The 14,815-nt window shown below is 37.1% G+C and overlaps 1 protein-coding gene across 1 annotated transcript in view; it reads right to left on the bottom strand.

Annotated features, from left to right (window-relative positions):
- The window catches only part of ARAP2 (ArfGAP with RhoGAP domain, ankyrin repeat and PH domain 2), a 138,059-nt gene that overhangs the window by 41,569 nt on the left and 81,675 nt on the right, over positions 1 to 14,815 (bottom strand). Inside the window, exons 20-24 of the mRNA XM_069856192.1 lie at positions 13,265 to 13,428; positions 11,042 to 11,254; positions 8,020 to 8,125; positions 3,943 to 4,090; positions 3,342 to 3,410 (exon numbers count right to left, since the gene is read on the bottom strand). Coding sequence (XP_069712293.1) covers positions 3,342 to 3,410; positions 3,943 to 4,090; positions 8,020 to 8,125; positions 11,042 to 11,254; positions 13,265 to 13,428 — 700 coding nt within the window. The remainder of the gene's footprint in view (positions 1 to 3,341; positions 3,411 to 3,942; positions 4,091 to 8,019; positions 8,126 to 11,041; positions 11,255 to 13,264; positions 13,429 to 14,815) is intronic.

The following is a 14,815-nucleotide window of genomic DNA, read 5'->3' as shown; positions in this document are numbered from 1 at the left end:
TGAGAACAAGGTGATTTGGATTAGTCAGCATGGCCTTTAGAAGGGGAAATCATGCTTAACCATACAGGTAGTCCTCTACAGTGAGGATACTAGTGGATGGAAGGACAGCAGTGGATGTCAACTCAGTTCTAGTCAAGTCTTTGACAGTGTCTCCCATAACATCATCATCAACAAGCTGACCAAGTAGAGGTTAGATAAGTAGACAGTGATGTGGACTGGAAACTGGCTTAACAGCCAGGAGACCATTAATCTTCATGAACTATCTGGTAATGGTACAAAAAACACTCTCAAGAAGTTTGCAAATGGTACTAAATTGGGAAGAGTGGTTAATACATTCAGAAGGACCTTGACAGGCTAAGGAATTGGGCAGAGAGGAACCTTGTGCTGTTCAGCAATGGGAAATCCAAGTCCTTAGCAGGAAAATCCCAGGTATCAGAACACACTGGGAGATGACCAACTGGAAAGCAGTTTTGCTGAGAAGGACCCTAACGTCTAGTTTACAGGCAGCTGATCATAAGCCAACAATGCACCCTCACAGAAAAGAATGTAAATGGCTACCTGGGCAACATTAGGCAAAGCACTGCAAGCAGATCAATAGAAGCGATTCTTCCCTTCTCTTCAGCACTGGTGAGGCCGTATCAGGAGTACTGTGTCCAGTGCTGGGCTCCTCAGTACAATAAATATATAAAACTACTGGAGAGAGTCCGCTGAAGAATCACCAAGATGATGAAGGGACTGTAGGTTCTTTCATATAAAAAGAGACTGAAGAGTTAAGACTGTTCAGCTTGGAGAAGAGAAGGCTTAGGGGAAATCTTACCAGCATGTACAAATATCTGATGGGAGGGAATGAAGAAAACTGTGATAGTCTCCTCAGTATCTTCTGAGATACTCAGGAAACTCAAACGCTCTCACTCGCCATCCAGTGACAGGACAAGAGGAAATGGGCACGAAATAAAAACATATAAAATTCAATCTGAACAAAAGAAAACAATTATACTGTGATGTTGGACAAACACTCAAAGATGTTGCTCAGAGAAGCTCTATCCTTGGAGATATCACAAATGTGACAGGACACAGTCCGAGGCAACCTGCTCTAAGAGGCCATGCTTGAGCAGCAGAATAATTAGACTAGATGATCCTGACAGATTCCTTCCAACCTAATACAAATGAAATAAAACTGAGTCAGGGGAAGTTCAGATTGGACATTAGAAAAAGGTTCTTCACAAGGGTGGCTGATCACTGGAATAGGCTCCTCAGGGAGCAAACCTGTCAGAGTTCAAGAAGCACCTGGATGACAGTCATCTGGTTTAATTTTAGGTAGTCCTGTGAAGATCAGGATGTTTGGATTAGATGACCCTTACTGGTCCCTTCCAACCTGAGATATTTTATGACTCTATAGTAATTCTGTGATGGGGTAGCAGATGTGTTTCATTTTTAATGTTAAAGTGAAAGTAATATTTTTTTGTAAAGTATTTAAAGCTTAGCCATGTGTGTTACAAGAATCAAGTTGGACTCTACTAACACAGTAGGTGTAAACACCAGTTCAGGAAGGTGATTATTAATGCTATAGACTTTGCTGAAAGCAAAACAAGAACAGTTACAATCCCAGTTCAACCTTTCTGTAACTCCATCTAGTAATGACCCAGATAGTCCAAGGGAAACCAGTCCAAACAGGCGCAATTTTTCATGAAAGTTCCAAGTCACTGCTTCTTTTCAGTAGGCAGCCTTCTAAATATAATATATCTTATAAATGTGACTTCACAGTGGTAACTTGGGTGAACAAACACAGAACAAAACCACTTTATTTGGGTCTTCTCTATATTCCTCACTGCTTCACAAGCTGTAACAAGCATTTTCTTAGTTCTAAAACCACAGAAAACAATATATTTAAATATCCACACCTTTTCACTATCTTCAGTTTCAACTATCTTCAGTTTCTAAATTTTATTCTCTAATCTCAATAAGGTCCTTTTCACGGACTTCAGAATTAATAAGCTCGATTAAAAATACTTCAGAATTAATAAGCTCCATTAAAAATACTTCAACCCCTGCCTCGCAGAATGCTCTTAGGGCTATCACATTTGTGCAAGTTTTTTTGCCATTACCAAGGTTGATGCTTCTATTCTCAAGAGAGATACTAGAAATAAACTTTAAATTGTTTCCCAGTGACTTGGTCATTCCCCACCAAGCACCAAAAGGAGGAAATGGGCATTCTACCTTCTCTAAGCAAATCTACAGTAGGTCATTACAGTCAGAAAGCTTCATGCCACTCTTACCCAGACAATAAGGAAATATGAGATAAAAAAATAAGATTCCAGATAGCAATTCACAGAACATGCAATTTCAACATGTATTTGCAAGAGCCTGTCTTCTTAATGATGGCTTACAAGGTACCACAAAACTGTTACTGAAAGGGGGAAGGCAGCCAACAGGCAAAGTACTATAGATTTTTTTCCCAGCTTTCTATTAGTTTCTAAAGCCCTATAAACTCCAAAATCCCTGAAAGCTTCTCCTCCACTACTTCAGATTTCTGAAGAAGCTTTTAAGCTCCCTACATTTCTTTTTACCTCTTTTAATTCAAACATCTTACTACTGTTATGAAACTTAACATTATTCTCTTTCATTACACAAAGACATTCAGACAGTGAAACGCACTATCACCTCACAGTTTCTTACCACTGTGAAGTTATTCAAAAGTTGTTTCAGGTAAGACTGGAATGCAAGATGATAATAAGTGGAAAAGATTTCCCATTTTCTTGTATTGTATCTCAAAGTTCTGTTTGACTGTTAATACAGGTGTGAAGCTTTCCCAAATAATATTTGTGCATTGGGATTCTATAAATGGTCACAAAGCAGGATGCAGCTAAAGATTCAAATGTTTTAATCTCAAAGGGATGGTGAAACTCTAAAGGAGAGGTAACCAGGTCTCATCTCCAAAGCTCATGAAATAATAGAAGTAATAATATACACTAGAAGGTATTTAACATGCATGTTTAAACTTAAAAAAAAGACAGGTCACTACTTTCACCCTTGCAAATGTTGACCATTTCCTTGTAGTACAATTGATGAAGCAACATAAAAGCACGTAACATCCTGCAAGTTATCCCAGTGCTCGGGCCAGAACATCATTCCACAGTACACTTTACATGGAACTGTTTTGCTTTATCAGTTTATTCCTCCTCTTTTACTTCATTTTATTTCCCTCAGGTCTGTAATTAACAACACTGGTCCTTATATTAACTTAGGAAATTTACATTCAGAAATCTAGGTTGAAAAACCTGTGAAAAACAAAACAGTCTTTGTTAAAACTGTTTTCATATCAGTTGATATTTTCTACTTACCTGAGTGTCTTTCCACCTGGTAATAAAGCTGTTCTCTGTATCCATTTGCTTGATCTGGTCTTCATTTATCTGTTTAAAATGGATCAATTTTGGCCATTTACTAAGCATAAGGGAGCTAGTATAAAAATTACAACACAAACTAGCAAACACTAATTTAACATAATAAATACAAATATAGTTTATCTTAAAGGAATGTTTACATCTAACAACAGTAAATAATTAATAGTAAAACCAATATTGCAAACACAGCTCAGAGACTAAGAACACAGAATTATACCATGCTTCAGTTCTGATCAGACACATAAAATTTGAATAGAAGTATTATTTTTAATAGTCATGATCGTAAATTTTTCTTAAAATTAGTATGCTGGTCAGCAAGAAGAATGTGCACCACTTTGAATAAGAGTAGCTCACAGCAATCTTTCCTACACCAGCTACATGGAGAAATAAAATTTCTAGCAGACAACGTCTACTGAATTAGGGTTCAAAAGCCCTGACAATTCTCAGACAGTATAACTAGTAGCAGAATCATCTTGAAGAAGATTTCTATACTTTAGTCTAACAGCTGAGCAATTAAGACACTTATATAAAGGATACTTACATCAAAAAGTTGAACATAATTTTTAATTAGATCTTCAATTACATTGACTTCTTCACTCGTTTGGCCTTTAGTTTGAAATAAGCATGATGAAAACACCATGGCTAGATTGTGAGGGTTCATGTGATTGATTTCAGAACACTTCTGCACCCTGTTGAAGGAAAAATGCACATATTTAGAAGGTTTCATTGTTCCTTAATTGTCTGAGGTTCCTTTACAAAATACGGAGTGCATTTGAAAAAGAACTAAATTAAATGCAGTGAAAAAATCTAGTATTATTTATTCTTCTTAATGTCCATGTCTTTATATTCATAATCTCACATCTCATTACAGAAATGAAAACTTATACTTTCTATCTGCATCTCAAGTGATTTCAAAATTACTCAGAATAGAACAGAATAAAAATGGAATAGTTCTGTTGGAAGGTACCTGCAATGATCCTCTAGTCTGACAGCCTAATCACTTAATATGTTTTTGGTCAGCCTGTATTAAGAGCACTGTCCAAATGCCTCTTAAACTCTGACAGCCACGGGGCATCGACAACCCCTCTAGGAAGCCTGATGCAGTATTTGGCCAATAAGTAAAGACAAGTTTCATAGTAGCAATTCTGAGCTGCAAGTCAGATCAAGTCAGATGCAGCTTTGAACCATTTCCATGTATCCTGTCACTGGATACCAGGGAGATCAACACTTATCTCTCCAATTCAACACCACAGGAAGATGTAGAGAGCAAGGAGGTCACCCTCCAGCCTCCTTATCTCCAAGCTAGACAAGCCCAAAATTCTCAACCAGTCCCCACAGAACATTCCTTCCAGCCCTTTCACCAGCTACAATGCCCTCCCTCTGGACGCATTCGAGGACCTTCACATCCTTCTAAAATTGTGGGGCCCAGAACTGCACACAGTACTCAAGCTGAGGCCGCACCAATGCTAAAATACAGCTTTGCTATATTGTTACATAAGCATATCCTACAAACTTAGGGTCTAAGATCAAACAAAAGATGGAAAGAAATGAGATCCTTATGATTAAGTCATCACATCAGTTCTGTTGTTTACATATTGGGTTCTCTTTTAGAGGCAAACACTTTATAAAGTATCACAGAATGTTGGCTGTTACACCCATGAACTCAAACTACTTCCTGAATAGATATAATGGCATATTAATATATGTGAACAGAATATGCTTAAAAAACAAATTAAATGCAATACTTACTATGATCTTTATTCCACTAATGGCACCAATCAATTTAATAATCATATAAATAATTTTTAAAGGTCATCTGTTACATACCTGACTACATAATGCAATTTTTATACACGACATCCTGTAGTAAAGGTTCTACACATTCTCTACTCCCCCTCCAGAAGGAAATGGTAGATCTGCTTACCTGTCCTCTCTTAACTGTTTGTAAAATTCATGAAGCAAATGGGAGATCAAAGAACCACCCACTGTAGGACAGGACCGGGTGTGAGACTATGTAAGGAACTTGAAGGTGTACAAGTCCATATGACCTGATGAAATGCATCCACGGGTCACGAGGGAACTGGCAGACTGCTAAGCCACAATTCATCATATTTGAGAAGTGGCAGTCCAGTAAAGATACCACTGACTGAAAGTGGGGAAACACAACACCCATTTTCTAAAAACAGAAAAACCAGGGAACTACAGGCCAGTCAGTCTCACCTCTGTGCTTGGAAAGATCATGGGGCAGATTGTCCTGCAAACTGGAGTACTCCTATGAAGACAGGCTGAGAGAGTTGGGCTTGTTTAGCTTAGAGAAGAGAAGGCTTCAAGGAAACTATATAGCAGCTTTCCAGTACCTCTTACAAGCGCATGTAGTGATAGGACAAGGAGTAATAGCTTTATACTGAAAGAGTGTAAATTGTGATTAGATATATAGGAGAAATTTTTTTACTGTGAGGTTCGTGAGGCACTGGCACAGGTTGTCCCGAGAAGTCATGGACTCCCTGGAAGTGTTCAAGGCCAGGCTGGACGGGGCTTTAAGCAATCCGGTGTACTGGGAGGTATCCCCATGGGGGTAGGATGATCTTTAAGGTCCCTTCCAACCCAAACCATTCTATGATTCTATGATAAATAATATGATACAATACAGACCATTACTATTAGGTTGGTGCAAAAATAATTGGCAGTTTTGTCATTGAAAAGTGTGATGCTTATTGTGGATTAAATATTTATTGAACTGTGTTTATGTCGTATATCATTTTAAAGCATGAAATCTGCTCTGCTTATGTATGCTGATAGTTTTGGGTTCACTGTTTATTTTTGTATTACACAGTCAAAGATGGAAATAAGTAAATTCAAGCAATTCTCTTGTATGAGTTCAAAAGGGGACATAAAGAAGAGGAAACTGCTTGCCACGTCAAGTAAGCATTTGGTCAGGGGACTATCAACAAACATACAGCGCCACACTGGTCTCAAAAATTTTGCAACAGAAATGAGAGCCTTAAAGATGAGAAGGTTTGTGGACATCCTTCTACAGCAGACAACAAATCAAGGGCTATTACTGAAGCAGAATAACTAAATGTTGACTGTTCAACAGTTGTTCAACATTTGCACCAAAGTGGAAAATTAAAAAAAACCCAACTCAATAAATGGGTGCCACACAAGCTGAACGAAAATTTTAAAAATTGCCATTATGAAGTCTGCTCTGTGCTTCGTTTGCATGACAAAAATCAATCCACTTCTTGACCATTGTGACATGTGACAACAAATGGATTCTATACAATAACCAACGGTGATCTGTGTAGTAGCTGGACTGAGATGAAACACCAAAAAAATTGCCAGAAAATCGACAACATGCACCAAGAACTGCAATGCTTACATCCACCACTAGTCAACCAAAAAGCACCAACTATCTTTCACAAAAAAAGCCTGACCACATGCCTCAAAAATGACTCTACAGAAGCTGCACAAATTGGGCTATGAAACTCCACCTCACTCAGCTTACTCATCAGACCTCTCTCCCACCGATTACCATGTTTTCAAGCATCTTCTCCCGAGTGACAGATGATAGGACAAGGGGGAATGGCCTCAAGCTGCACCGGGGGGATTCAGACTGGATATCAGGAAAAAAATTTTCACAGAAAGGGTCATCAGGCACTGGAACAGGCTGCCCAGGGAGGTATTTGAGTCACTATCCCTGGAGATATTTAAAAGACAGGTAGATGAGGTGCTCAGGGACATGGTTTAGTGCCAGATAGGAATGGTTAGATTCGATGATCTAAGAGGTCTTTTTCAACCTAGTGATTCTATGATTCAACAACTTACTGCAAGAGAAGGTTTTCTGCAACCACGCAGTACCTCAAAATGGCTTCAACGAATTCATCAGCTTCAGAATTCTAAAATTCTGCGTTACCAGAATAGAATTCTTTCATGTTTGCAAAAACGCATACATTCTAATGGCTCTTATTTTGATTAGTAACTTTTATTCTAAGTAAAGATATATTGCTTTAAAGTTGACGGTTAGAAATGGCTATTATTTTTGCACCAACCTGCTATTTAACCATGAGACTGCAGAATCATCCAAGTCACACATTTTCTATACATCTAATCTAGGGGCAAGACATGACGTTTGTTGCTTAAACGAGTTTATATTTTGTTAACTCAGTTGCAAAATGAAGCACTGATAAAAAACAGATAGAGTACCTAATTGTCAAAGTTATCTGCAATACAGATAATGGAGGACATTTTCTCTGAAAAAATCTTTTAAATTTCAAGAACCATTTGCAACAATCCTCTGAAAGACTAGCAGACTGAGGTAAAATGAGTCTGTAAAAGATATCACATAAAAATTTACCCTTTTTAGACACACACACTGGCATTCCTCTCTTACTATAAGGCTGTTCAACCCATTGATATTTATAGCTACCTACTGCTAAAAATACAATCAAATTAAAAACACATTATAAATTAAAGAAATTCAAATGTAATTACTCATCACAATTAGGTAAGTTTTTGAGGATTACTAGTTAATGAAACAAGCCGCATTTCATTTACGGTAGAGCAACACTGAGAACACATTACAAGAATTTCTCTGCTACAGTGCATCATTTGCATTGACCTGTAAAGATGCTCAATTAAAGCTGCCAGAGTTGCCCTATTGACTGGTGGAAGAGTCCGAATAAAAGCTGCATACTTCCTCACACGTTCCTTTTCATTCTGTGTATCTGTCGGAAAATAATAATCATGGAGCATTAATTACAATGCACACTAAAAACCAAAAGCAGATCTCATTAACTATATTGGCATCATCTAGTCATTTATAATTACAATTTACTCAATCCACAACTTCTTCACAAAGGCAATACAGATCTACTATTAACAAAGTCTCAAACATCAATTCAGGGAAACGGTATCAGTAATAAAGATGGGCAGTTCTATATTCAAGCATCATGTGCTACAGTTTACAACTAAATCCCAGAATAGTAGTTGCTTTTTCTCTCAAAAGATATTTAATCTGTAGTTTGCACGTGTACATGTGTGAATGCACCTGTGTATGCAAAATTGTGAATGTATTTCTAAGAGTCACCCAGAGATGAGAAAAGACCGTTTCATAGAATCATAAAATGGTTTGGATTGGAAGGGACCATGAAGGTCACCTAGTCAAACCCACCTGCAGTGAGCAGGGACATCTTCAACTAGATAGGTTGCTTAGAGACCCATCCAAGCAGACATGGAATGTTTCCAGGGATGGGGCATCCATCACCTCTCTGTGAAACCTGTTCTAGTGTTTCACCACACTCATTGTAAAAAAAATTCTTCCTAATACCTACTCTAAATTTCTCCTCCCTTAGTTAAAAAACACTACTCCTTGTTCTACTGCTAAAGACCCTTCTAAAAAGTTTTGTCCCAGTCTTTCTTACAAGCCTCCTTTAAGAATTGAAAGACTGTAATAAGGTCTCCTCAGAGTCTTCCTTTCTCCAAGGAGAACAACCCCAAGTCTCTCAGCCTCTCTTCATAAGAGGGGTGTTCCAGGTCTTTGATCATTTTAGTGGCCAACATCTGGATCCACCTCAACAGGTCCATGTCTTTCCTGTGCTGAAGGTTTCAGAGACGAACACAGTACTCCAAGTTAAGGTCTCACCAGAGAAGAGTAGAGGGCAGAATCACCTCCCTTGATCTGCTGGCAATGCTTCTTTTTATGCAGCCCAGGATACAATTGGCCTTCTGGGCTGCAAGCACACATTGCTGGCTCATGTCCAATTGCTCATCCACCAGGACCCCCAGGTCCTTCTCTGCAGGGCTGCTCTCAATCTCTTAATTCCCATCTCTTTTCACCTTTTTTATTGTTATTAGAAGAGTCTCTCGAGGCCCAAAGTACTTAAAGATCCAAACATGTAAGATGGATGAGAGGAGAGCAAAGGGGAAGGGGTGGTGAATAATTTTTCAAGGTTACATAGCTGAACAGTGGCAGAGCAAACAATAGGAATTCCAGTCTTGGGAATTACAGTATCTGAGACACGGTCATAGGTTTCTACCTTCCAGTTAAGCCTGTCTCCCTGTGCTGTATAGATACTACAGAGTATAATCCTGCTTGAGGCATGAGCAAAATTAATGTCAATTTTTTTAATGCATTTACCTATTTATCTCCTTCTAAGTCCCTTGCTCCTCTCAAATTTCTGAAAAGAAAAAGCCCAGAACTCTCATCTCTTCCAGACGACTTCTAGCCCTCTCCAGTAACTACCGCACCATGTTTTGATTTCTTCAATAATTAGAAAAAATAAACAAACAAAACCAAAAAAACAATTTAAAGTTCTTCTACTCTATCTTCCCAGGTGCTTTAATCTTCTCACAAGTGCTTTCCTTGTCATTTAACTATAACAGCACAGGATTCTCTGCTGCAAAACTGAAGCAGAAAGTTCAACTACTGTAACACAATCAGGCACTTTCACAAAAGAGATAATTTAAATCTAAGTTTCTACAGATACAACTTCATCTGATTTCTGGCAATATGAGCACAATCTTGCGGTAAGTGAACAAATTCTTAAATATTCTTTCTTCTAGTTTGTTCAAATCAAGGCTAAAGGTCAAAACAGTGATATTCATACTTGAACTTCCCAGACCTCTAATGGTCCACATTAAAGCAAAATCAGGAATATGCTTAAGCAAATTTTGCTTAAGCAAAATCAGGAATATGCTTTTAATATCTTTTTTAAAGACAAAACTCACCACACAGTAAATAGGCCCATATGATCTCAATGCCTTAATGCACAAATTAATGTTCTATCTAAGTTTTTCCTATGTATCTCTAATTGCTAGGCATCATCTGCAATTTTATGGTAGTTCACAAGGGAAAGCTTTTATTTCTTGCAGTCTGTAAATACTGCAATATTGGAAAAAATAAAAATATAGCTGTTTTGTAAGAATACTGTAAAAATAATTACAATTTATGTAATTATTAATTATTTCATGCATAAGTAATCTCATGGTTCTGTTTTCAATCATACAGAGACAGACATCCCCATGTTGCAAATATATCACAAGTTACAGTTTGGGTTGAAATTACTTAAATTTTCTTTCAAATTAAACTATCTCTAAGGAAACAAAAACCAAGCAACAGTTGCTAACAAGTTTATAATGTTAATATACATAACTTCATGTGAATATTCCTAAATGATATTTGAAGAATTGAAGCAGCAAAACTTGTCATTTGACTATCATGCAGATGACAGCATCAACATACTGTCATTTGGTCGAAAGACAACAGTACACACTTTTTTCCTACTCTAACATTTGTCTCTTTCTTGAATTCTACCATCAATGCTTCCATAAAATACTAATCATCACTTCTTACCTCAGCTGATCCAACTACAACACAGTGCAATATTAGTCTACCATTTACAGATATGTTGTCAAAGAAACGTCACTATTTGTTATGATTCTGGTTCATTTAAAGGCAATAATCTGATTCACATAGGTCTATTACAGCCAAGCTCTAAACATTCTTTCCTTATTGCCAGTTGTTTTGCCAGTTATCAAATAATGTAATTACTTGCCCTGTATGGATGTAACAACCCCCTCAAATTCGATACTTAAAACGTTCATACAATTCATCTTGTATTGACTGTTACTGAATGCATTACCTAATGCAGAAATCCAGAATGGATAAAGTTCTTTAGTGAGAAGAGCATCATCTATTTGAGAAAGAAAATTCTTCAATACATCAGTCACATCTTCAAGTTGATGTTTCCCTGCTCTTAGCTTAACACTCCTTGCATCTTTTTTGAAGCCTTCCAGCAGTTCAGCCACATTGGAAGGATCGCCATTCTTAAGGTAGATCTGCTTGCTACCTAAACCTAAGTTACAGAAATAAAGGACAGAGGAAATAAATAAATGTAAAGTGAAGTATTCTTTTAAAAATTCCAAACTTTATTATATGAACAGCATATCTGGCTGTTAAACACAATGTATTTCCTACTAAAACTTTTGCACACACTCGCTTTATTAGTAAAAATACTGACAAGTCTGCTTACATCCAACCAGACCCTTTTGCAAAAAATATATCATAATATTAAGCAAGCCTGGGATCACAATTTCAGGAATATAGGCAATTCAAATCCCCAGATCTCTTCAGGACTTCCTAAAACAATAGTTCCAAAAGGCACAGCAAAGGAAAGAAGTTTTGTTAACTGCTATTGTATTACACATAGCACACAGCTGCTTTCACGAGCAAAACAACCACTATTTCATTGCCAACCTGATCAACTCAAGACTCAGTAAAGCATTGTTGTATTCATCCAGCCTGAAATATTTCACTCTTAAAAGCCTCAACATTATTAGAAAGTATTCCTTTTCTTCTGATTTTTCTGATGTTCAGGAAGACATTGGGCAGCCACTATTCTTGAGTTTAACAACTAAAAATTCCAGAGGCCAAAGCCAATTTATAAAAATTCATAGCCTAAAACAGAGTAAAGACTACTTTCAATCACTGCGTATGAGAGCAGCTCCAAAACATTTTCTTGTTAAGCTTGTGGAAGTTTGGCATAGATATGCAGTTTCTTGTTTCTCTTAGTATAGGCTTTTCCCACGTTCCTCATATTTCTTGAAAGAGACTCGTATTTTATACAAAACCTTGCTTTTCTTATGTACCTGTCAAATTAGGTACTCCAACAAAACATATGAAACAATGTCTTATGTTCTTGCAGTTCACCTGTCCTGTAATACCCACAAGCACTACCATTTGGTACTGCCTTTGTGTTGCTGCTGTCAGGAACAGCTGTGGGACTCGATAGTGTCTGTCACCTGTAGACAGACAGAACTAACGACAGAACAAATGACACAAACCCGTGTATGTATTCAAGTAACCCATACAAGTAATTCCTTCAGCTTTCAAATGAGAACTTTAACACTCAGTAATGCTGAACTTGAAAAAATATATTTTTCAACAATTATCTAACATATTTAAAAGACAGCAGGTAATTGAATTTTAATTTAGAACACACACAAGTGGTTGTTCTGAGTAGCAGACATAACTACTCTGCTTTAACAACATTTCAGTCCATGAAACAGTATCAACTGTACTTAGAAAAATTCCTATTGCTGATGATTAAAAACTACTTCAGCAAAAATACTTTTTTTTCTTCACTTTAGGCAATAGTTGTGACCTAGACACCATTAGTTACCATAATGCAGTGTTTCATATTAAAAATTATTTAGTTTAACATCAATCACTGAAATATAAATCAGGCATTGTCATACTGACAGAGGTTACAGACACATTCATCTTGAAGACAGATTGATATGTACTTAGCATTTCACAATAAATCTGATGAATCTGCAGTAGTAAAAAGGACACAGACATCATCTGCATATGATCTAATGCTATGGAAAGCTATACTGCCAAAATTTACTTCAGCAAATAGTAACTGACTATATACCCTTAGGCAATTACGCAGAGAAAACACCAGCCTTAAGACTGAACTCAGCCCCACAGTTCACAGCAGTTTCCCAGAAGATGAGCTGATCAGTCCATGCCATAGCCCTTCCTGGCACACACAGTTTATGTTGAGGACTGATGTGCTCCGCACTGAGGAACTGGACACCAAGGCTGAGCTACATGAGGCAAATAGGTCGATTTTTAAAATAGGAAGGTATCTATAAAGGTAATTTACCAAGTTGTATTTATCCAAACTTCCCATTCTCAGATGTGTGGCAGTGTACTTCACCATTGCATCAAAAAGCAGTGAGACTAAGAAGGTTTAAGCTTTTACTTTAGGTAAGATAAACTCATTCAATAAGATCTGATAGTGTGAAGGCTTAGGTATTATGCAAATGATCTCAGGTTGAATAAAATCCACTATACTTACCATACTGTGTAACAAATGCTATACAGCTGTTCACTATAATAGGAACATCATTTTTGCTGAGCTGCTGATCTTGTAATGCGTTACCATCTGTACCTGCTGCTTTTTCAATTGCAGTATACCAGACCATGAAATCCAGCTTCGTATGGCCATGGATGTATAGAGTTCTGAAAGTATAAAAATATTGTGAATGCAGGAAAGAAACAGAAAACTGATGTTATTGTATTACAGCAAGACAGAAGACATCCAGAAAAAGCAAGAAATACTTACAATAAGACATCAAGGCTTCTTTCACCACATAAAACTGTGGTGGTGGCCTATTGTTACAGCATCATTTTTTCCAACTACGTTTATACTAGCAGTGCCACAATAAAATAAAGAAGATCCACAAATACCATCACAGGCCTTTGAAAGGACTTGACCGATGTTTTAATTACTCTTCAGTCTGGCTTCTATACTATACCTTCACAAGTCCAAGTCACAGTTAAGCAGGAAACAGAGATTCAGAGAAAACCTTCAGTACTGGAAAAGACTTTCCTTCTTTTCTATTCCCCACCCCTCTCAAACTTCTGTAGAGGATATATTGGGATATATTGAACTTTACCTGCTTTACATTATCAAAATGATCACCCTCAGGAAATCACAGAGCTAAGGAACATGTGTGAAATGTAAGAGTTGAGGTAGAATAAGTTAATTCAATGCTTTAATTACCTGTTTTCCTCAAAGCATAGCCCTGTTCTGATTTTATTACTTAAATCTGCTACAATAACCTCCTATGCTTACCCCTGATAGAGTAGCTTCTAAGAGACAATTCCAAAGTTGATACATTTAAGGGCGTGCATCTACTCATATGCACGCATGTAACAAACAACCACTTTGTTAAAATAGCAAACTTCTCTACATACATACTGTACTCTTCATCCTCCACTAAAGAAATATAACGGATTAATTTTCTTTAATGACAATTTATTTGCTAAATAGAAAAAGTTAAAATGTCTACTGAACTTCTATGAAAATATTTTCATCAGAATATAAACAACCATTTATTTTTATTACTTCATTTAGGGAAAAAACCAAATCATTCTATATAATGATGGAATATTAAAATTCTTTTTTTTTTTTAAATTAACATCTTCCAGCTTTGCTTGTTTAACTGTTTCCACTCTAATATTCCTGTCTTGATAGGAAGTGAGGATGTTGTCAATGTACACACACAGATCCTGGATCTGAACTGTTCTCAGGATCCACCATGGAGACTAAGTCATTCAGCGGCAGAGTAAGAGATGCTAAGACATTTAATTTTACTGAAGCCTCTTTTAAAAGTCTCTACTTCAGGACCTAAAGTTATTAACCACCACTCATGCCTGGCTAGTGGAACACAGCCTCTCACTTCCATTAAGGAAAAACAATAATCTGCATAAAGTTCTCCAATTTTTACCGCAAAAAGAGCGTGCAAATATGTTCAAATATTTTCTGAAGACCTGTCAGATCAGGTATCCTACATGGGTGGTTCTCAACCAATGGCTTCCAAACACAAACCACACTGACATCCTC

The sequence above is a fragment of the Phaenicophaeus curvirostris genome, chromosome 4 (genome assembly GCF_032191515.1).
Source record: "Phaenicophaeus curvirostris isolate KB17595 chromosome 4, BPBGC_Pcur_1.0, whole genome shotgun sequence".
Classification (NCBI taxonomy): Eukaryota; Metazoa; Chordata; class Aves; order Cuculiformes; family Cuculidae; genus Phaenicophaeus; species Phaenicophaeus curvirostris.
Note: the sequence above shows the minus strand (reverse complement) of the source record. Positions and strands in the feature narration are given on the sequence as shown.